We start from the raw sequence: 22,042 nt of genomic DNA on the forward strand, positions 1-22,042 counted from the left end.
CTGTACTATGATGAATTCTAAAACCTGACTGAAACTCTTCAAATAGACCATTCCTCTGCAGGTGATCAGTTAGCTGTTTTACAACTACCCTCTCAAGAATCTTTGAGAGAAAAGGAAGGTTGGAGATTGGCCTATAATTAGCTAAGATAGCTGGGTCAAGTGATAGCTTTTTAAGTAATGGTTTAATTACTGCCACCTTAAAGGCCTGTGGTACATAACCAACTAACAAAGATAGATTGATCATATTTAAGATTGAAGCATTAAATAATGGTAGGACTTCCTTGAGCAGCCTGGCAGGAATGGGGTCTAATAAGCATGTTGATGGTTTGGATGAAGTAACTAATGAAAATAACTCAGACAGAACAATCGGAGAGAAAGAGTCTAACCAAATACCGGCATCACTGAAAGCAGCCAAAGATAACGATACATCTTTGGGATGGTTATGAGTAATTTTTTCTCTAATAGTCAAAATTTTGTTAGCAAAGAAAGTCATGAAGTCATTACTAGTTAAAGTTAATGGAATACTCAGCTCAATAGAGCTCTGACTCTTTGTCAGCCTGGCTACAGTGCTGAAAAGAAACCTGGGGTTGTTCTTATTTTCTTCAATTAGTGATGAGTAGAAAGATGTCCTAGCTTCACGAAGGGCTTTCTTATAGAGCAACAAACTCTTTTTCCAGGCTAAGTGAAGATCTTCTAAATTAGTGAGACGCCATTTCCTCTCCAACTTACGGGTTATCTGCTTTAAGCTACGAGTTTGTGAGTTATACCACGGAGTCAGACACTTCTGATTTAAAGCTCTCTTTTTCAGAGGAGCTACAGCATCCAAAGTTGTCTTCAATGAGGATGTAAAACTATTGACAAGATACTCTAACTCCCTTACAGAGTTTAGGTAGCTACTCTGCTCTGTGTTGGTATATGACATTAGAGAACATAAAGAAGGAATCATATCCTTAAACCTAGTTACAGCGCTTTCTGAAAGACTTCTAGTGTAATGAAACTTATTCCCCACTGCAGGGTAGTCCATCAGGGTAAATGTAAATGTTATTAAAAAATGATCAGACAAAAAGGAGTTTTCAGGGAATACTGTTAAGTCTTCTATTTCCATACCATAAGTCAGAACAAGATCTAAAATATGATTAAAGTGGTGGGTGGACTCATTTACTTTTTGAGCAAAGCCGATAGAGTCTAATAATAGATTAAATGCAGTGTTGAGGCTGTCATTCTCAGCATCTGTGTGGATGTTAAAATCGCCCACTATAATTATCTTATCTGAGCTAAGCACTAAGTCAGACAAAAGGTCTGAAAATTCACAGAGAAACTCACAGTAACGACCAGGTGGACGATAGATAACAAATAAAACTGTTTTTTGGGACTTCCAATTTGGATGGACAAGACTAAGAGACAAGCTTTCAAATGAATTAAAGCTCTGTCTAGGTTTTTGATTAATTAATAAGCTGGAATGGAAGATTGCTGCTAATCCTCCGCCCCGGCCCGTGCTACGAGCATTCTGACAGTTAGTGTGACTCGGGGGTGTTGACTCATTTAAACTAACATATTCATCCTGCTGTAACCAAGTTTCTGTTAGGCAGAATAAATCAATACGTTGATCAATTATTATATCATTTACCAACAGGGACTTAGAAGAAAGAGACCTAATGTTTAATAGACCACATTTAACTGTTTTAGTCTGTGGTGCAATTGAAGGTGCTATATTATTTTTTCTTTTTGAATTTTTATGCTTAAATAGATTTTTGCTAGTTATTGGTGGTCTGGGAGCAGGCACCGTCTCTACGGGGATGGGGTAATAGGGGGATGGCAGGGGGAGAGAAGCTGCAGAGAGGTGTATAAGACCACAGCTCTGCCTCCTGGTCCCAACGCTAGACAGTCACAGTTTGGAGGATCCCAAAAAATTGGCCAGATTTCTAGAAATGAGAGCTGCTCCCTCTAAAGTGGGATGGATGCCGTCTCTCCTAACAAGACCAGGTTTTCCCCAGAAGCTTTGCCAATTATCAATGAAGCCCACCTCATTTTTTGGACACCACTCAGACAGCCAGCAATTCAAGGAGAACATGCGGCTAAACATGTCACTCCCGGTCTGATTGGGGAGGGGCCCAGAGAAAACAACAGAGTCCGACATTGTTTTTGCAAAGTTACACACCGATTCAATGTTAATTTTAGTGACCTCCGATTGGCGTAACCGAGTGTCATTACTGCCGACGTGAATTACAATCTTACCAAATTTACGCTTAGCCTTAGCCAGCAATTTCAAATGTCCTTCGATGTCGCCTGCTCTGGCCCCCGGAAGACAATTGACAATGGTTGCTGGTGTCGCTAACTTCACATTTCTCAAAACAGAGTCGCCAATAACCAGAGTTTGATCCTCGGCGAGTGTATCGTCGAGTGGGGAAAAACGGTTAGAGATGTGAACGGGTTGACGGTGTACACGGGGCTTCTGTTTAGGGCTACGCTTCCTCCTCACAGTCAACCAGTCAGCCTGCCTTCCCGACTGCACGGGGTCTGCCAGGGGGGAACTAACGGCGGCTAAGCTACCTTGGTCCGCACCGACTACAGGGGCCTGGCTAGCTGTAGAATTTTCCACGGTGCGGAGCCGAGCCTCCAATTCGCCCAGCCTGGCCTCCAAAGCTACGAATAAGCTGCACTTATTACATGTACCGTTACTGCTAAAAGAGGCCGAGGAATAACTAAACATTTCACACCCAGAGCAGAAAAGTACGGGAGAGACAGGAGAAGCCGCCATGCTAAAACGGCTAAGAGCTAGTAGCTACGCTACGCTACTTGTGCTCAACCATTTACATAACCTGGCAGAATTTTTTATTTTTTTGGCAATTTTTCCAGAGAATATGAACGATAACACAAAACTTTTTATCACTCATGTTTAGTGGTTGTGTGAAGCCATGTATCGTCAAACAACTGTGTTTACTCTTTTTAAATCATAATGACAACAGAAACTAACCAAATGACCCTGATCAAAAGTTTACATACTCTGGTGATTTTGACCCAATAGCATGACCACAAGTTGACACAAACTGGTTTGAATGGCTACAAAAGGGTAACAATCCTCACATGTGATCTGTTTGCTTGTAATCAATGTAATCAGGGAGTATAAAAGGTCACAGAGTTTCTGGACTCCTGACAGACCCTTGCATCTTTCATCCAGTGCTGCACTGATGTTTCTGGCTTCTGAGTCATGGGGAAAGCAAAAGCTTTGTCAAACAAAAGGTAACTGATTTGTACAAAACAGGAAAGGAGTATAAAAAGATACCCAAGGGACAGAGAATGCCAATCAGCAATGTTCAAACTCTAATTAAGAAGTGGAAAATGAGGGATTCTGTTGGAACCAAATCACGGCCAGGTAGAACAACAAAAATCTCAGCAACAGCCAACAGGAAAATCGTTTGGGATGCAAAGGAAAACCCACAAATAGCTTCAGTTGAAATACAGGACTCTTTGAAAATGTGTAATGTGGTTGTTTCAAGATGCATAATAAGGAGGCACTTGAAGAAAAATGGGCTGTTTGGTCAAGTTGCCAGAAGAAAGCTATTACTACACAAATGCCACAAAGTATCCCGCTTACAATACGCCAAACATCACAGAGAAAGTTATTTGGAGTGAGGAGACCAAAAAACTTTGACTACAGTGGTCCCTCGTTTATCGCAGGAGTTACGTTCTAAAAATAGCCCGCGATAGGTGAAATCCGCGAAGTAGTCAGCATTATTTTTTACAATTATTATAGATGTTTTAAGGCTGTAAAACCCCTCACTACACACATTTTCTCACTTTTCTCTGCTGTGTAAACACTAAGTTCAAACCTTAGTAGAAAATTAAGACCAGTATTATAGAATGAAACCAAAGATCAAAACCCCTTTTTCAGACCCAAACATTTGTTTGAGAAATAAAAATAGAACTTTTTCCTATAAATAATTATGATGGCTTTTAGAACTAACAAATTTAATTTTAACAATCAACCTACGAGGTTGGACACAAGAAATTATTAATAGTGACTGACCAGTATTTCACAGTTCCTCTGATCGTGAGTCTGCGTCCTGGCACTGCTCCGCAGCGTGTTTTTCCACTGAGAGACACCTCAGTGCAAGTGTCTTTTTCTGAGTGAAGAACACAGTTATGGGTAGTTGTTGGCGCTTTATTTCTTCTGGGCGAGAAGATTCTTATAAACAGACACACGCAGAACACAATGCGCGTACTCTCCCTTCGCTCACTGCCTCCGTTGTTACCGTTGCAGGACGGATGCGGGACCCGCAAAGAATCCAAGTCATTAAAAAGAAACAAACTTCTCTCAGTGGCCACGGAGCTCTGCGGCTGCGGTTACCGAGACCATGCAGCACTGCTGAATTCTATCCTTGCGGGCTGCTGAAGCGCTCTGCATCACAGCGGCGAGCGTAGTCTCTGGACCTGTTGCCAGATTTTGGCTGCAACTCAGCACAGCAGCCAGTGGGTTGGTGTGAGTGGCCCGCTGCAGCGCTTACCAAGCCCGCAGGCAGTGAGAGCAATCGCGGTGATGCCGACCGGCCCGCCAGATGAGGACGCAGAACACAATGCATTGTAAAAAAAAAAAAAAAAAAAAAAAAAAAAAAATCTGTGAAACTGCGAGGCCGCGAAAGGTGAACTGCGATATAGCAAGGGATCACTGTACAACATAAACATTACATTTGGAGGAGTCAACAAGGTCTATGATGAAAGGTACACCATTCATACTGTGAAGCACAGTGCTGGATCGCTGATGTTCTGGGGATGTGTGAGCTACAAAGGCACAGGAAATTTGGTGAAAAGTGGTGGCAGGATGAATGCATCATGTTATCAGAAAATACTGGAGGAACCTTTGCACTCATCAGCCCAGAAGCTGTTCATGGGACATACTTGAACGTTGTAACATGACAACGATCCAAAACAAGGCCAAGTCGACCTGTCATTGGCTACAGCAGAATAAAGTGAAGGTTCTGGAGTGACCATCTCAGTCTACTGACCTTATTATTGAGCCACTCTGGGAGATCTCAAATGTGCAATTCATGCAAGACAGCCCAGGGATTTACAGGACCTGGAGGCTTTTTGGCAAGAAGAATGGGCAGCTTTACCATCAGAGAAAATAAAGAGCCTCATCCACAACTACCACAAAAGACTCCAAGCTGTCACTGATGCTAAAGGGGGTAATACACGGTATTAAGAACTAGGGTATGTAAACCTTTGATCAGAGTCATTTGGGTAGTTTGTTATTATAACTGTAAACAGTTGTTTGACAATGAATGGCTTCACACAACCACTAACCATGAGTGAAAAAAGTGTGTGTTAATCATATTCTCTGAAAAATGGCCAAAAATAAATAAAATAAATCAAATCTGCTAGGGTATGTAAACTTTTGAGCACAACTGTGCATGAAAGATGAATACAATGACATGGGCAACAAAAAATATTTAGTGAAATATAAAATATAGAAACTAATGTGGCAGCATGGTGCCTTAGTACTGTTGATTCACAGCAAGAAGGTCATGGGATTGATTACCAACTATGGCCTTTCTGTGTTGAGTTTGCATCTTCTCCCCGTGTCTGTGTAGGTTCCTTCCATGTGCTCCCGCTTCCTCTCACATCCAAAGACATGCAGCTTAGGTGGATTGGACACTTTGAATTGCTCTTAGTGTGCATGCAGGTGTGAATGTGTTCATCTGTGGCCCTGCAACACACTGGTGTCCTGTCCAGGGTGTACTCTGCCTCACGCCCTATCCCTGCTGGGATAGGCTCCAGCCCCCCGCGACCTGATCTTGGATAAGTAGTTGAAGGTGAGTGTATATATATGTGAGAAACTAGTGTTGTCATGAGAATAAAAAAAAAAAACTTAAAAAATGACAAGCTTTGTGATTAATTAATCTAAATTAATCAAGTATTTTTCTTTGTTTCTTCCTTTTTACATTTTCACCCTCCAACCACAAGCCAAATACAGTGTGAAAATAATGTTCTTAGAAATGCAACAACAATGAACAAACAACAATTTCACTATGAGAAACAATTCCAGAAATATTTTAACGTACAAAAATGAACCACGATCTTGAACATACTGAGACCGAGTCATTGTTGCACTACAAAATGCATCATGAAATTTTTTTTTAATCACCTCAATTGGGTACCGTAGTCTCGTTTGAGGGTGGGCGCTAAAGGGGTTAAATGAAAGAGCATAATTCTACTTCCAGGGACAGCCCTCGTCTGTCCCCATCAGAAATATGGCAAATGCAAAAAAAAAAAAGTGAATACAGTGGAAAGCAGACGTGTTGCGGTTTGTTTATGACCCAAATGGACTGCATTTATTTAACGCTTTTCCATCTGCATCAGATGCTCAAAGCGCTTTACAATACTGCCTCACATTCACCGCGATGTCAGGGTGCTGCCACACAAGGCGCTCACTACACACCGGGAGCAACCCAAGAGCTCAAACATGTTAAGGCGAGAGAACGCAGCTACTCTGTCAAGGTCTGTAAGCTAAAACTTATAAACACAACCTCTCCCATTTGCCCACGCTTGTGTTCTCCACTGGGAACTGGAAAAAACACGCTGCACTTTTCACAACTGTTTTCGGGGATGAAAGTGGCGAAACACACACAAAAAAGCTGAAACCCAAAATCGGTGCTCTTAACAGAGTGTCCCACGGGGTCCAAAGTGTTTATTTTTTTGTTGTTTTTTTTTTGGGGGGGGGGGGGGGGGGGGGGGCTTTATTAGCCCAACACAGAACAAAGGAATACAGTGACAACTCTCAGGCTCTATAACAAATCAGACGTAACAACGAAGCGATTATGAACCTCCAAAGAAAATACAATCTGCATTACATCATTTCCCCAATGAGTCAGGTGGATTGTATCCGTTATAATGTGGTCTGAAGCATTTACTTCAAAAATTACAGTGTTAAAAGTGGGACACCTGGATATCCCAGGTAGGAATGGGATAGACAGACAAAATGATCCAGAGCAGAAAGTGTCTGCACATGAGGAACACCACTTACTAAGTCAGTGATGTCAAAACAAAAAGACGAATCAAAGTGAGACTAATTTAACATAAAAGAAATTGATGCATTACAGGTGCTGTAATTAATCAATCAAAATTAAGGCATTATTTCAACAGCCATAACAGAAAATAATTCTACAAATTACTGTACTTTATTTTTAACAAAACAGACTTAAATCTTTGACTCATGTTGTTCAGAGCTACACGTTAACTGTATGAACTTTGAAGACCACATCACAGTAAAGTAGGAAACATACATAGTAAAAACATACAAAAAAGAAACAACTACAATGATAGGAGCACAAAAATCATGGAACAATGACCAAATCAACAAAGCAAATGCCTCACTTCTGAAACATTGCCGTGTCCCCAAACAAATCCCCCCCCCAAAAAATCGGTCCGCCCTGCCTTCACTGCGCATGCGTCAGTCACGGTTCATGGATTATCATCTCCTTTCTGCTTCAAACTGCACTCCAGTCATCTATCTCAATGACATATCTGAAGCATTTGTACAACAATCATTTCCACATAAATTCAGCATTATTTCAGAACAAAAGATGGAGGAAACGTTCAGAGCGCCGCGGCTACACAAGCTGCTAATTGATGTGTTCACTGCATGTCGGTCATTTCAAAGCGTCATCAAGTTTTGCCTCGTTTCTGCTTAGAAACGAGGAACTGAACTGCTTAGAACTGACTTTTCAGTCTACGACACCGGTGTGATCTGAAGTTACAAACAAAACTACTCCTAAAGGACACAGTGGTTAGTGAGGTGATTGTGTACCAAGCGGGACCTTAAACTATTCTAAAATTAACAATCGCATACACAAGATTTCAGAGATTCACTCCCCTGATGGAATAAAAACACACCCTGAAGTCTTTGTCAAGATATCACATGCTCTGCTTTCGGTGATGCAGGTAAAAACAACAAAGTCTAGTTATCTCTCATTGTAGATATTGGACTTGAATTGCTTTTCTCTATCTTCCGTGCTTCCATTGTATACACCCCCAAACTTTTTTGTGTGGGATATAACAGCACTGCTTAAAATTTGTAAGGGATGAACATGAGGTTTTAGCAAAACAAAAGTTAACTAAAAGATGCATAAACTCTTATCTATTCAGAACAGAGCTGAATTTTTTTTTTGGGGGGGGGGGGGGTGGAGGGTGGATAACAATACCACAACTTCCATTTAAATTCTGATTATGTGTTATGTACATCAAATTCTGGGTTTGTGGTGTAGCTGGTTCTTCAAAAGCCCCACAAGACCACAACTGAAGAATTAATAAAGGAATTGGAGATGTCAGAAATGTCCACTTTTAAGAGAGCACTCTGGCGCAAGCCACATGAACGAGCAGTTCTCAAGTTCCTTATGTAAACCTGTAGGTGTGTTTTTATCCTAGTCATTTTTTGAACCAGTAATGTACCTTTTAACTTGAGTACATTTGCCATACGGCTTCACACGAGCTACGCTGCTCTAAATCTGGCAGGGACAGCATGTGGAGCAGCTGATGAGACAGAAAAAGCACCCATTTTTGGACTATGACAAATCCAACACGTCACAGAAGCGAGCAGTTTTTATTTCCAAATCTGAAAAACACACAAAACAGTTATGCAAAGGAGCAAAATGGAGAAAATCTCTGCTTTGCTTTTAAAAATCTTCACCCTAGGCAAGAATACTGAAGGAAGCAGATAGATATTCTGTTTCGGAAAGGACTAAAGTCCCTTCAGCTTCTCCCTTGTTTTTCCCCCCACTATGGGTCGCTGGGCCCCAGAAACCAAATTAAATTTTCATCTACTGATACATTTTCAACATCACCTGGAAGAACAAATCTCAAAATTAGTGCATATTTAAATGATCCTAGATTCAACCTTTCATTTGAACCATCGATGATCGTGTTGAAATAATACGACGTGGAAGTAGGACCTGGAATAATTTTCCTTTTAATTGTAAACCAAATTATGCATTAACTCAGAACAATTAAACTACATGAAATTCGTGAAAATTGAAAAGACTGCTAAAGTATTTCAAAAACCACAGCTAAAGATTGTAGAATATTTTAAAAATCAGGGTAAAATATCAATAACATACCTTATAGTAAAAAAGCCACATTCTTGTGTAAATTCCTGTAAATAAACAGTGTTTTTTTTCCCATGAAAAAAGTCTACATTAATAAAAACTAAATTCCATTGTTGTGTAAATTCATGTAGCCAAAATGTATTCAAAGCCACAATGTCTTTTTTTCAATGAAAAAGTCTAGATTAATGAAAGAAAAAAGGCACATAATCTTTTCTGGAATCCTGTTTGAACAGCAGAATGTTTATTTTCCAGAGAGAAAAAAAAATTCTTACCAGTTCGCTTTTCCCGTTTATCTTTCAGGTGTGTTCATGAAGCCAGCAACAATTCCACAGATTCTTGTCCTTATCAGACTTTTTCAAACCGTCTTTCTCGCCATCTTCGGTCTGTCTGATGTCGCTCTGTGACAAAATTCTTCTTTTAAAAACTTGAAAGTTCTAAAAGTGCGCTATGTCCACATGCTACGTTTAGCTAAGCTTCACACAGAAGCCACACAGTGTCACCGCAGCAACCAATCAGTCCCACTTTACGTCAACTGTCGTAACAGCCAGGCTTTGAGTGGCATTTTTCCACCGCGAATCTGAGGAAACTGATATGTATCTGTAACACACAGATCAGTGGCCGCGAACTTATAAAACTTGCATGATGTCGTAAAAAAAAAAAAGAACGCTTTGCGATAAGCATTTTAAAAACTCAGTAACGATCATGATTAAAGAGTACAGCACTAACACCCCTCCACCCCGCCCATGATGAAATCTGCGGAATCCCGCGGAGTTTTCACAGCCCTGCACACACATACATACAAGCAAACCAAATTACAATTTGTATACTTTAACAAATACTGAAAGACTATGCGACAAAGAATGAATAAAGAGTCCTTCTGGGATATGTTATCTCGGAGGACTCCAGAAGTAGTCACAAGGTCCTGACAGGTCCAAAGGGCAGCAGCCTCTGTTGTGAGGGAGGCAAAACAGCAGGTGTGGGAGGAGTTCAGAGTAACTATGGAAAAGGACTTCAGCTACCAAGGCGGACCGTGAGGAACATTAAGAGGGGACAATGGGGAACCATCCAAGCTGTCTACAATAAGGAAGGGACTCTGTTGACCTCAACTGAGGAGGTAATTGGGCACTGGAAGGAACACTTTGAGGAACTCCTGTATCAGACTGGAGAGCCCTCTATAGGGGCACTGCTGGAAACTGATGGGTGATCATCATCAATTTCCCTGCTGGAAGTCACTGAGTTAATCAAATAACTGCAGTGACAAAGCCCCAAGGATTGATAAGATCCCTCCAGAAATGCTGTAGGTTCTGGGATGGAGGGATTGTCTTGGATGAGACGTCTCTTTAATTTTTCATCATTTCTTTCATTGCGTTGAAATCTGGGACAGTGCCTAATGAGTGGCAAACTGGGGTGGTGGTTCCCATATTTAAAAAAGGGGCCAGAGAGGTATGCCAATAGGGCAGCACAGTCTTGTTTGAGCCAGAGCCTGTGTGATATCACAAGATTTAACCACTTATGGGGACAGCCAATCCCGTTGCACAATATATATACACACACACAACATAACTTCACACAGAAAAATGTTCTGTTTTGTTTTCGGCTGCAATCATTGAAGCAGTTGCAAAAAGTGCCGTTTTTTTTCTGTTCCAATTGGAGAAGGGAAGATGAGGCAAATGGGAGACATCGTGTCGGTAAGTGAGACTGCACAGCTAACCAGAGTAGCTGCGTTCTCTCGCCTGCAAAACTTGGTTATTTAGCTTTAGGTGCAGCAATCACACATTCAATCCATAGATTGAAAGGTACATCAAAATTGCTTGCTCAAAGGTTCAATTTACTGTACTTTCCCCAGACAGTCACTGATTGTAATACGAGTAGGTACATGATTTGCTACGGCAACCAATATAAAACTAATCAGGTTTAATGCATCAATGTGTTACCTCGCATAGAGATTGTGTGTCCATGGCTCCAAAATGTTTGGAAAACGGACAGTGAGGTCCCCAAGAGCTATGATGGCATTGGCCCTGACAATGGGTAGAGTTGAGCGCTCCAGCACAGTAAACATAAGGCGGATATTCTCTTCACACAATGATGGGCTAACAGGGACAAAGAAAATTACAACAGGTTACTCTAATAATTTGTGACACTGGCAGTAAACTTTTGAACATTTTAGAGACATTGTCTATGCTGAGAGAACGCAGAGTAATGACAACATGCACAAAGTGTGTTTACCTTATCATCATATACTGAGAAAGTGCCAGGCAAGCAGCTGCAGTGAGCTGCGGGTGGGAATAACGTCCCGGGGAACTACAGACTTTCACCAGCAGGGGAAGAAATGCACACAGCAGGTTCTCCTCTAAACAGGCAGGAAGAGGGAAATTTTTAAAACGTTAATGTCAGAGAAGTCTGTTTCTACAAAACCTAAATGGAAAGATGATGTAGTGAACAATGAAGAACAATTCTTTGTTCAGAAGATTTCAGGTTTCTATTTCATGGTTGCACTGTTACCATCATCACCCACAAACTAAAATGTTTCAATTACCCAACAGATTGAGTGGTTAATCTCGATATTTTGGGGATGTGGAAGTTGCAGGATGAGGAACATGGCAAAAATCCTATAGGTGGATATTAGGCATGTGTATAAAACTGCTGTATAAGTAATCATAATACAGAATGTAATTGTTAATAAATTATAAAGGTACAGCTTCACAGGATGTAACCATGTCCATTAATGTCCCAGTGACTGAATGTGATGACAAATGTTAGAATTCTATGAAGCTTTGAGCATTTTTATTTCAATTATTCAGCTGTGAAAGAACTTCAATCAGCACAAACCTTTACTGCTATGCAACATTATTGATTTTTAGGGGTGATATAAAAACACACATGCATACATATATATATACATACATATATATCATGGAGGGGTCTGAAATTTTCATCTTAGGTGCATGTCCACTGTGAGAGACAATCTTTGAAATGCTTCTTACGGAGCCCCTCAGTTGCCCTGGCTGTGTGTTTGGGGTCATTGTCATGCTGGAAGACCCAGCCATGACCCATCTTCAATGCTCTTACTGAGGGAAGGAGACTGTTTGCCAAAATCTCACAATATATGACCTCATCCATCCTCCCTTCAATACGGTGCAGTCGTCCTGTTCCCTTTGCAGACGAGCAACCCCAGAGTATGATGTTTCCATCCCCATGCTTCACGGTTGGGATGGTTTTCTTGGGGTTGTTCTAATCCTCTAAACATGGTAAGTGGAGTTGATTCCAAAAAGCTCTATTCTGGTCTCATCTGACCACATGACCTTCTCCCATGCCTCCCCTGGATCATCCAGATGGTCACTGGTGAACTTCAAACGGGCCTGGACATGTGCTGGCTTGAGCAGGGGAACCTTGCTGCCCTGCAGGATTTTAAACCATGACAGCATCATGTGTTACTAATGTAATCTTTGTGACTGTGGTCCCAGTTCTCTTCAGGTCATTGACCAGGTCCTCCTGTGTATTTCTGAGCTTTCTCAGAATCATCACCCCACAAAGTGAGATCTTGCATGGAATCCCAGACTGAGGGAGATTGACAGTCATCTTGTGATTCTTCCACTTTCTAATAAATAATCATAACAGTTGTTGTCTTCTACCAAGCTGCTTGCCTGTTGTCCTGTAATCCAGTCCAGCCTTGTGCAGGTCTACAGTTTTGTCCCTGGTGTCCTTGGACAGCTCTTTGGTCTTGGCTATGGTGGACAGGTTGGAGTGTGATTGACTGAGTGTGTGAACAGGTGTCTTTTATACAGGTAACAAGTTCAAACAGGTGCAATTAATACAGGTAAAGAGTGCAGAATAAGAGGGCTTCTTAAAGAAAAATTAACAGGTCTGTGTGAGCCAGAATTCTTGCTGGTTGGTAGGTGTTCAAATACTTATTTGCAGCAGTAACATACAAAAAAAAAAAAATAAAAAAAAATCATACATTGTGATTTCCGGATTTTTTTTTTTTTTTTAGATTATGTCTCTCACAGTGGACATGCACCTAAGATGAAAATTTCAGACCCCTTCATGATTTCTAAGTGGAAGAACTTGCAAAATCGCAGGGTGTTCAAATACTTATTTTCTTCACTGCATGTGTGTGTGTGTGTATATATATATATAAAAACCTGGCTGTACCCCATAAGAATAAAGTCATACAAACTAAAAAAGGCACTGAGTGCAACATCAGAGCCTGACATGTCTGACAGGGATTTACACAAATTATTTGCGATTCAGTAATAACACAAGATAGTTGTATTTAACCTTGACATTTAATCACGATTTAAACAGTTCACCATAAAAAACAGATGTCTCTTTAACAAGGTCTCCCTATCAGATATAGGCAAATTCTATCCAGAAACGAGTCATCAAAAGCCAGTGTTTTGTGCAAGAATCAAGAAATGGGAATCGGATCTTTAATTACATGTCAAACTCATTGAACCTGGGAGTATTGAAGCGTACAAAGCCGTGTGAAGCCCAAAACAGTGTAGGACAGTGGGACATTGATGCTATGCGATACATCACAAAATGTAAAATTAGCAGTATGCAGTTGCATTGCAGGGTATTTATTTATTGTTTATTAGTTTGTCCTGGTTCATACTTATTTCATGTATTTTTAATGCTCGCTTTTTGAATGGGTTTCAACGCGACCTAATGGAAGTACAGCTAACCACAAAGCTCAGCAAAATAATAGCACAATAATAATAGTGTGCCCCCTACGCTGTTATCGATTCTAAATGAGTTTGACCTTTCAATGCGACCCAAATCAAAACATCGTCACCAATGCAAAGGTCATATGACTTCATATTCATGTTTAATCGTTACATTTTCCCCAAAACACTGCCATTGATTCTCAATCACTCCAAGTTTTGTTCAAATGGGATCAAACAGTTCAAAAGTTATTTTGTCCATACACAGATGGGCGCAAGACCGCAAATAATACCATTGGTACAATAATAGTCACCTGGACATGGCTGAAGACTGTGTAATAGCAAGTTTTTAAAAGAAAAAAAAAAGCAAGGTAGTACGTTGAGGATATATGCCATGTAATGAGTTGTAATTTTAAATACCAACAGATAAAGCTTTGAGGCAGAAAAATCAAAAGCAACATTTTCATTACCAGCTAGCAACTCTGTCTCGCAGATCTTTCTGATGAGTTCTGCCTCTGTATCTTCAGCAGTTGCACCAACCAACCCAAGTTCCTCTTCCATCGTGCTCTCATTGGTCACTTGCTGCTAGAAACAATTGAGTTCAACATGTTTACTTCTTCCAAACATCAAGATTAGATTTTTAGATTAGATTAAACTTTATTGTCCACCTCAGTGGAAACTTGTCTTTGGTTCACCACAAAAAAGTTTAGACAATCACAAAACATGACAGTTAATGTACAATAGATAAAATTACAATAAATAATGGTTTCATAAAAATTCATCCAATTTCATGTGCTGCATAACGTCTGCATAACTTCACTAGCACCTGTTCAGTAGACTGACTGCATTAGGCACAAATGACCCCCTATACACCTTCTTTGTTGCAAAAGGCATTCTGTAACGGCGCCCCGAGGGCATCAGCTCAAACTCCTCAAACAAAGGATGGTCCTTGTCACTGATGATAGATTTCGTCATTCTCTGCAAAGCTGCCTGGTAAAGAACATCCAGTGACTTTTGCTCCTGACCAATCACCTTCGCTGCATTTTTAACAATTTTGTTCAGTTTGTTCTTGTTTACAACTGTGAGATACCCAAACCATACAGTTATATTGAACACAAGAACACTTTCAATGAGACTAACAGACTTTCTGAAGAGTCTGTGAGCTCACACCAAAGCCCCTGAGTTTCCTAATAAGGAATAGTCTCTGGGTGGCTTTCTTATAAATCTCGTCCACATTTTGTGAAAAACTGAGCTTATCTATGAGGGTACCTAAGTACTTAAAGCTGCTCACAACCTCAACTGGCTGGTCAGAGATAGACAAGGACTGAGTAGGACCATAGTCACTCAGGATTAGCTCCTTAGTCTTATTTACATTGATAATCAGTGAATGCTGCCTACTATCAAGTTTTTTATTTACTTTTAGAATCGAGGTCCAGCGTCACAAATATTCAATCTTAAAATAACACCTGACCCACCTTTAGTATTTATAGAAAACCTTTTCTGCCTGTGTAACTGTCCAAGGAAAAAGGCCGACAGAACATTAGGTATGAAGAGTACCCAAAACCTTGGTGTTTTACACACACACACACACACACACACAAAACCATAGGATGGACTAAAGCAATTAAGAATGTTTTTGAAATGCTATTACTTTAAAGCTGAGGTTGGGTTCAAAGGTCTGAGAAGTGGTCTTTGTATCACAGGTACAACCTCATGTCAAGAAATAAATATTGGTGGGAAAGACAACACTTATCTGTGAATATGAAACACTGAGCTTTCAATTACAGACCTGCCAACCTTGAAAAAAGTCTTGGGACTACCAAGGGGGGGGGGGGGGATTGCTGTTACATACACGCGTACGTGGCCGACAATAAGAGAAGTAAGGCAGATAGGACGACAGTCCGATGCAGGTTACACCCTCAGTCAAGCCCAGCACCCACTGACACCTGGGAGGACTGAGACAATGCATATTAAGTGTCTTGTCCAGGAACATAGAAGAGTAGCATGAGCAGGACTCAAACCCAGGACTACATATTGGCAGGCCAGCTTCTTATCCACTCAATTACAGTGCCTCTAAAAATGATTCACCCCGTTGGCCTTTTACATACTTCAAACGTTTTACGCCATTTTGAGGGAAAAAGAAATCAAAATTCAGGCTTTTCTATAATAACATTTCTAAAGTTATCCATTTTAAATTAAAACGGAAAAATTCCTGGATGATATAAATTAAACAAATATATCAAAGCCAAAATGATAAGATGCACAAATGATGGCACTTTTTAGTGGCATTAGTGATGGCACTGATTAACATCACTTTGAGCAGATGGTATCAGTTATATTAGGGCCCCTTCACACATAGTGTGAACATGTACAACTACGGGTGACTCAGCTCGTATGAACAAACCACGAAGCACTGCGTCAACGGCAGGCGTGCACAATCCCGGTGCGACGTTTCGTGCACCTAACGGTGTCCTTCGAGCAGGAACACAGTGCGAGCAGCTACACCACATTGCGCTCCTGATGTAGAGAGCAATAAAATAAATCCAGCTGTGTAGTTAGTGAATATCACCGGGTTGATATAAATAATACATAAAAGGGGAAGCAATACAAAACCTGCGCTTAAATAACCCTGGTTTAAAAAAAAAAAAAGTCACTCACGGGATTTGAACCCATATGCTCTGATTACCAGAAAGAAACTTTACCACTGCGCTACAATCGTAGTGATGGGATGAACAACACTGGTGCGTCAGCACTGTGCCGAGCACACGAGTGAAACCCCGTATTGGTGCAGGTATTGCTTAAAGAAAAAAAAAAAAAAAAAAAAAATCATGTGACAGATACGGCAAGTGTGTCATTCGGATGCACCACGCCAAATTGTGTTTATAAGGAAACAAACTGTATCGACATATTGCGGATTTGTTGGATGGAGGTTTGCTGTTGGAGTTGGATTTTTGCTTGCCCTCACCTTGTTCCACTGACTTCATGGATCGTTCAAAGAGGTTTACCCCAGTCTGGAATAAGTTTGAGTTTTTTTTTTGTTTTGTTTTTTACACTAAATAAGGTAAATCTTTGTTCTCCATTGGGCATTGTTTACTGTTATTTTTTTCAATTAAATGTTTGTACTCCTTTCTGGTAAGAGGTTTGAATTGTTTTCAGATAAAGTAACGTTTAATTTTATTGTAGGTGAAGTGTCGGCTCTGCTCCACAGAGTTACCTTACATCAATGCTGAGGCATTATAGAGCTCAGCATGACAATGCGGAATTGGCAGATACTCGTGTGAGTACTCCAGGTAAATTTTAACTCTGGATTTTATTACAGGCAAATTTGCTATAATCTACATACCAACTCAGTTTAGCATGTACACAAACAAGGTTTTAAGCAAAGTTTAAACTCTTCACATGAACAGCTTAACTCGACACACAAACTGAGCACATGAAATTATTCAATGATGAGATCATATTTTAAATAAAGGACTGGCGACTGAATATTTCACAGGCTGATGTTGGGTTTGCAGCATGTTAGCTTTTCCATCTTATTTTCATTTTATTTACCTGCAATGATTTTATAACTACTACAGGGGTCACTATTGAGTGACCACAGTGTCAATACAGTGCCGACAGTTTGTGTAGTGTGTCAATACACTCCTTGAGGTATCATCATCCCATCACTATACAATCGCTGACCTGTAATCAGTGCGGAAAGATGCCTGAAATCCACAAAGATATGGACAAGGTGTGCTGTGTGCAGCCGCTCCAGCCCGGAACAGGAGCAGAGATCTTTACAGCCGCGGCTGTGAGTAGAGACCACCACCCCCTGTTCAGCACCCAGACCAGTGTGTCACTCTGTGCTATGTGGTCATTCATTTTCATTATTTGTTATGTAATTGTTTGTAGGTATTGTCACAATTATTTATATAACTGTCCTGGCAGTGGTTTCTATGTTTTTAATATGTGCACTGAGCCGTCATCCAGCTGTCAGTGTGCTGTGATCAGCTGACAGGGCCCTCCCCATGCTGTGTGCGATCAGACTGTCCGGCCCCCATGTGATCAGATCTGTACATACATTTTATGCAAATATGCTCCCCCTCAGCACACCAGATGTGTTGGTGCAGGGGGAGGCAGGGGAGGACAACAAGTGCGAGACACATGAACCATATGTGTGTGGCTTTTTGCAACTCCACAGTCGTGGGGCACTTAGACAAATTTCACATCCAGCTCGACAACGACTGTCTGCAAACTGTTTTGTGCCAATAGCGCTAATGGCCACACATTTTCTAAGTGCCAAGTGAGCGGTGTCAGATGCTCGTGCATCAGCTGGAATTTGGCAGATACTGCTGTGAGAGGTTTCAACACTGTCTTTCAGCTGCTGGTGTGCATAAACAGTTGTAGCAACAGGAGAAGAAGCGTTGGAAGCAGCTATGATTTTACATGTTTTGCACACGATTCCTGCTTCGTGCGCACTTTATGCGCAAATCGACCAAATTCGCACAATATGTGAAGGGGCCCTTAATCACTGAAATCACCTGGTGGAGTGGGTGGCTGCAAAGAAAACCTGCACCCTCTTGGCCCTTTCTTGAATAAGTTTGAGACCTCTGTTTTAGGATAACAGAAGTAAATCATCACTTTTATGGCCAGTTAGGGGATGGACACATGAACATTTAAACACAACATCTTTTCCTGAACATGGAAAAGACCAAAGATTGTGGTAGACTTTAGGAGAGGACAATGACCATTGATGGTGCTGCTGTGGAGAGGGTGAGCAGAACCAAGTTCCTGGGGGTGCACATCTTTGAAGACCTCTCCTGGTCCGACAACACCACATAACTGGCCAAGGTGGAGGCACGGTGGGATTAGCGGTTAGCACTGTTGCCTCACAGCAAGAAGGCCATGGGTTCAATTCACACTTGCGGCCTTTCGTGTTCTCCCTGTGACTGCGTGGGTTTCCTCTGGGTGCTCCGGTTTCCTCCCACATTTATGACATGCAGGTTAGGTGAATTGGAAAATTGCAAGAGAGATCACAATCTCAATGGGACTAACCTGGTTAAATAAAGGTTAAATTAAATGGATAAAAAAGAAGGCTCAAACAGTGATTTTTGCATCACCAGTTACACAAAATCACTGAAAGCTTTCTCTGGTAGAAATTTGCTGCGTTGTCAGAATATGGCACTGTGCTTGGTTGAACTCTTCTTTTGCGCAATGACCTCTGAAGCAATTACATGATTTAACAATTTGTTCCCAAACCTTAGATTTGTCTGTACCTTAGTTTTGTTGAATGTGCCTTTCTCCTTTGACTCACTCTCTTCTGTCTCTCCTCTCCTCCTCCGTAGCTCACCACTAACACTACGTTCTAGGTGTGAAACCTGCCAGAAAGCCACACATCCACACACAGCTAACAGCTGGGCCAGACACACACAGTTCACTACAGGGGAGAACAACACATGGATATGTGGTTAAAAAAAAAAAAAAAGCCACACATTTAGAGCAGACATCAGAACTGGGCAAAGATCAATACAAAACAAAACACTTAGCTTTCCAGAATAATCCACAGTAGGATTCTCACCTTGTTCACCTTGCTGACTGGACTCCTGGTAGCCATCTTGTTTTTGAGATTCAGCGTCCTTGTTGATTTCTTCTCCTTCTGCTATCTGATTGAGTAAGAGGCGAGCGCTGCGCTGGAGGAGGCATGAACACAGCTGGTCAGGTGATTCAGCCAGGAAGTAGATGAGACGGACCGCCTGTTCCATGAAGCTTTGCCAATAAGGATCTTCCATCACCACACCTGAATCACAGAACAGAGGTTGTCAAGTCTGAAGAAGGAGTCTTCCTTGATACATTTCTAACTCTTCCAAATGTCAGAGGAGGGCAGAGATGTCATCGTCCTGTCTGTTTGCATGTATTAAAACTCAAAAAGGTTTACAGAATTTCCTCTGGGAGAGCTTCTCCCAGATCCCGGGGGAGGTTGGAGACATGGAGTCCGAGTGGACCATGTTCTCCACCTCCATGGTCGATGCAGCCACTCGTAGCTGTGGTCACAAGGTCTCTGGTGCCTGTCGCGGCGGCAATCCCCGAACCCGGTGGTGGACACCGGAAGTAAGGGATGCCGTCAAGCTGAAGGAGTCCTACTTATCTTTGTGGGTAGGTGGGACCCCAGAGGCAGCTGACAGGTACCGGCAGGCCAAGCGTGCCGCAGCCCGTGCGGTCGCAGAGGCAAAAACTCGGGTCTGGGAGGAGTTCGGGGGGGGCCATGGAGGAGGACTTTCGGTCGGCCTTGAAGAGATTCTGGCAAACCGTCCGATGCCTCAGGAGGCGGAAGCAGCTCTCCACCAGCACTGTTTATGGTGCGGGTGGGGAGCTGTTGACCCTGACTGGGGATATTGTCGGGCAGTGGAAGGAGTACTTCGTGGATCTCCTCAATCCCATGTCACGTCTTCCGAAGAGGAAGCAGAGACTGGGGACTCAGAGGCAGACTCATCCATTACCCAGGCCGAAGTCACCGAGGTGGCTAGAAAGCTCCTCGGTGGCAAGGCTCCTGGGGTGGATGAAATCCGTCCTGAGTACCTTAAGTCTCTGGATATTGTGGGACTGTCTTGGCTGATACGCCTCTGCAACATCACGTGGTGATCGGGGACAGTGCCTCTGGATTGGCAGACCGGGGTGGTGGTCCCTCTGTTTAAGAAGGGGACCGGAGGGTGTGTTCCAACTATAGGGGGATCACACTTCTCAGCCTCCCTGGTAAGTTCTATTCCAGAGTACTGGAAAGAAGAATTCGACTGATGGTCGAACCTCGGATTCAGGAGGAGTAGTGTGGTTTTCGTCCTGGTCGCGGCACACTGGACCAGCTCTACATGCTCCATCGGGTGCTCAAGGGTTCATGGGAGTTCGCCCAACCAGTCCACATGTGTTTTGTGGATCTGGCGAAGGCGTTCGACCGTGTCCCTCGGGGCACCCTGTGGGGAGTGCTCCGGGAGTACGGGGTCCAGGGTCCTTTGTTAAGGGCTATCCGGTCCCTGTATGACCGCAGCAGGAGCTTGGTTCACATTGCCGGTAGTAAGTCAAACCTGTTTCCAGTGCACGCTGGCCTCCGCCAGGGCTGCCCTTTGTCACCGGGTCTGTTCATTATTTTTATGGACAGAATTTCTAGGCGCAGCCAGGGTGTAAAGGGGGTCTGGTTTGGGAACCACAGAATCTCGTCTCTGCTGTTTGCGGACGATGTGGTTCTGTTGGCTTCGTTAAATCAGGACCTTCAGCGTGCACTGGGGCGGTTTGCAGCCGAGTGTGAAGTGTCCGGGATGAAAATCAGCACCTCCAAATCCGAGGCCATGGTTCTTGACCGGAAAAAGGTGCTTTGGCCTCTTCAGGTTGGTGGAGTGTCCTTGCCTCAAGTGGAGGAGTTTAAGTATCTTGGGGTCTTGTTCACGAGTGAGGGACGGATGGAGTGCGAGATCGATAGACGGATCGGTGTAGAATCTGCAGTGATGCGGCTGCTGTATTGGACCGTTGTGGTGAAGAGAGAGCTGAGTAGGGGGGCAAAGCTCTCGATTTACCGATCGATCTACGTTCCGATCCTCACCTATGGTCATAAGATTTGGCTCATGACCGAAAGAACGAGATCGCGAGTACAAGCGGCCAAGATGAGTTTCCTACGCAGGGTGGCTGGGCGCTCCCTTAGAGATAGGGTGAGGAGCTCGGTCACTCGGGAGGAGCTCAGAGTCGAGCCGCTGCTCCTCCACGTCGAAAGGAGTTAGTTGAGGTGGCTCGGACATCTTTTCCGGATGCCCCCTGGATGCCTCGCTGGAGAGGTGTTCCGGGCACGTCCCATTAGGAGGAGGCCCCGGGGAAGACCCAGGACACGCTGCAGGGACTACATCTCTCGGCTGGCTTGGGAACGCCTTGGGGTTCCCCCGGAGGAGCTGGGAGAGGTCTGAGTGGCTTTGCTTGAGCTGCTGCCCGACTCCGGATAAAGCGGAAGAAAATGGATGGATGGATGGTTTACAGAATTTGTCAAGACAAATCCTAGGTCAGTGAAGTGGAGCATATTTTGGCAGTGAGTCAAACTGGCCACAAAATTTTTTTCCTTTCATCAATTTCTTCAACAGGGCAAAAAAAAAAATTGTTTTAACCCATTCTTTAACATTAAGATGGAGACAAAAGTCATAATAATCAGCTAATAGTTAATAATAGTTAGGACATTATTAGCCCAGGGGAAGGGGGAGGTGATGGTCTAGTGGCTAAAGCATTGGGTTTTGTAGGCACATCTGTACTTTAACTTCCATTTCAACA

The 22,042-nt window shown here is 42.6% G+C and overlaps 1 protein-coding gene across 4 annotated transcripts in view; it reads right to left on the reverse strand.

The window, feature by feature from the left end:
• Positions 1–22,042, reverse strand: part of ncapd2 (non-SMC condensin I complex, subunit D2) — a 76,695-nt gene that overhangs the window by 16,727 nt on the left and 37,926 nt on the right. For 2 of the 4 annotated variants that reach the window (XM_034174523.1, XM_034174525.1), the window contains exons 21-25: positions 19,323–19,541; positions 19,021–19,181; positions 14,233–14,347; positions 11,325–11,448; positions 11,033–11,188 (exon numbers count right to left, since the gene is read on the reverse strand). In XM_034174523.1, coding sequence (XP_034030414.1) covers positions 11,033–11,188; positions 11,325–11,448; positions 14,233–14,347; positions 19,021–19,181; positions 19,323–19,541 — 775 coding nt within the window. The remainder of the gene's footprint in view (positions 1–11,032; positions 11,189–11,324; positions 11,449–14,232; positions 14,348–19,020; positions 19,182–19,322; positions 19,542–22,042) is intronic. The other 2 variants (XM_034174526.1, XM_034174524.1) reach the window with 1 other exon arrangement.

The sequence above is a fragment of the Thalassophryne amazonica genome, chromosome 7 (genome assembly GCF_902500255.1).
Source record: "Thalassophryne amazonica chromosome 7, fThaAma1.1, whole genome shotgun sequence".
In the NCBI taxonomy this organism is placed as follows: domain Eukaryota; kingdom Metazoa; phylum Chordata; class Actinopteri; order Batrachoidiformes; family Batrachoididae; genus Thalassophryne; species Thalassophryne amazonica.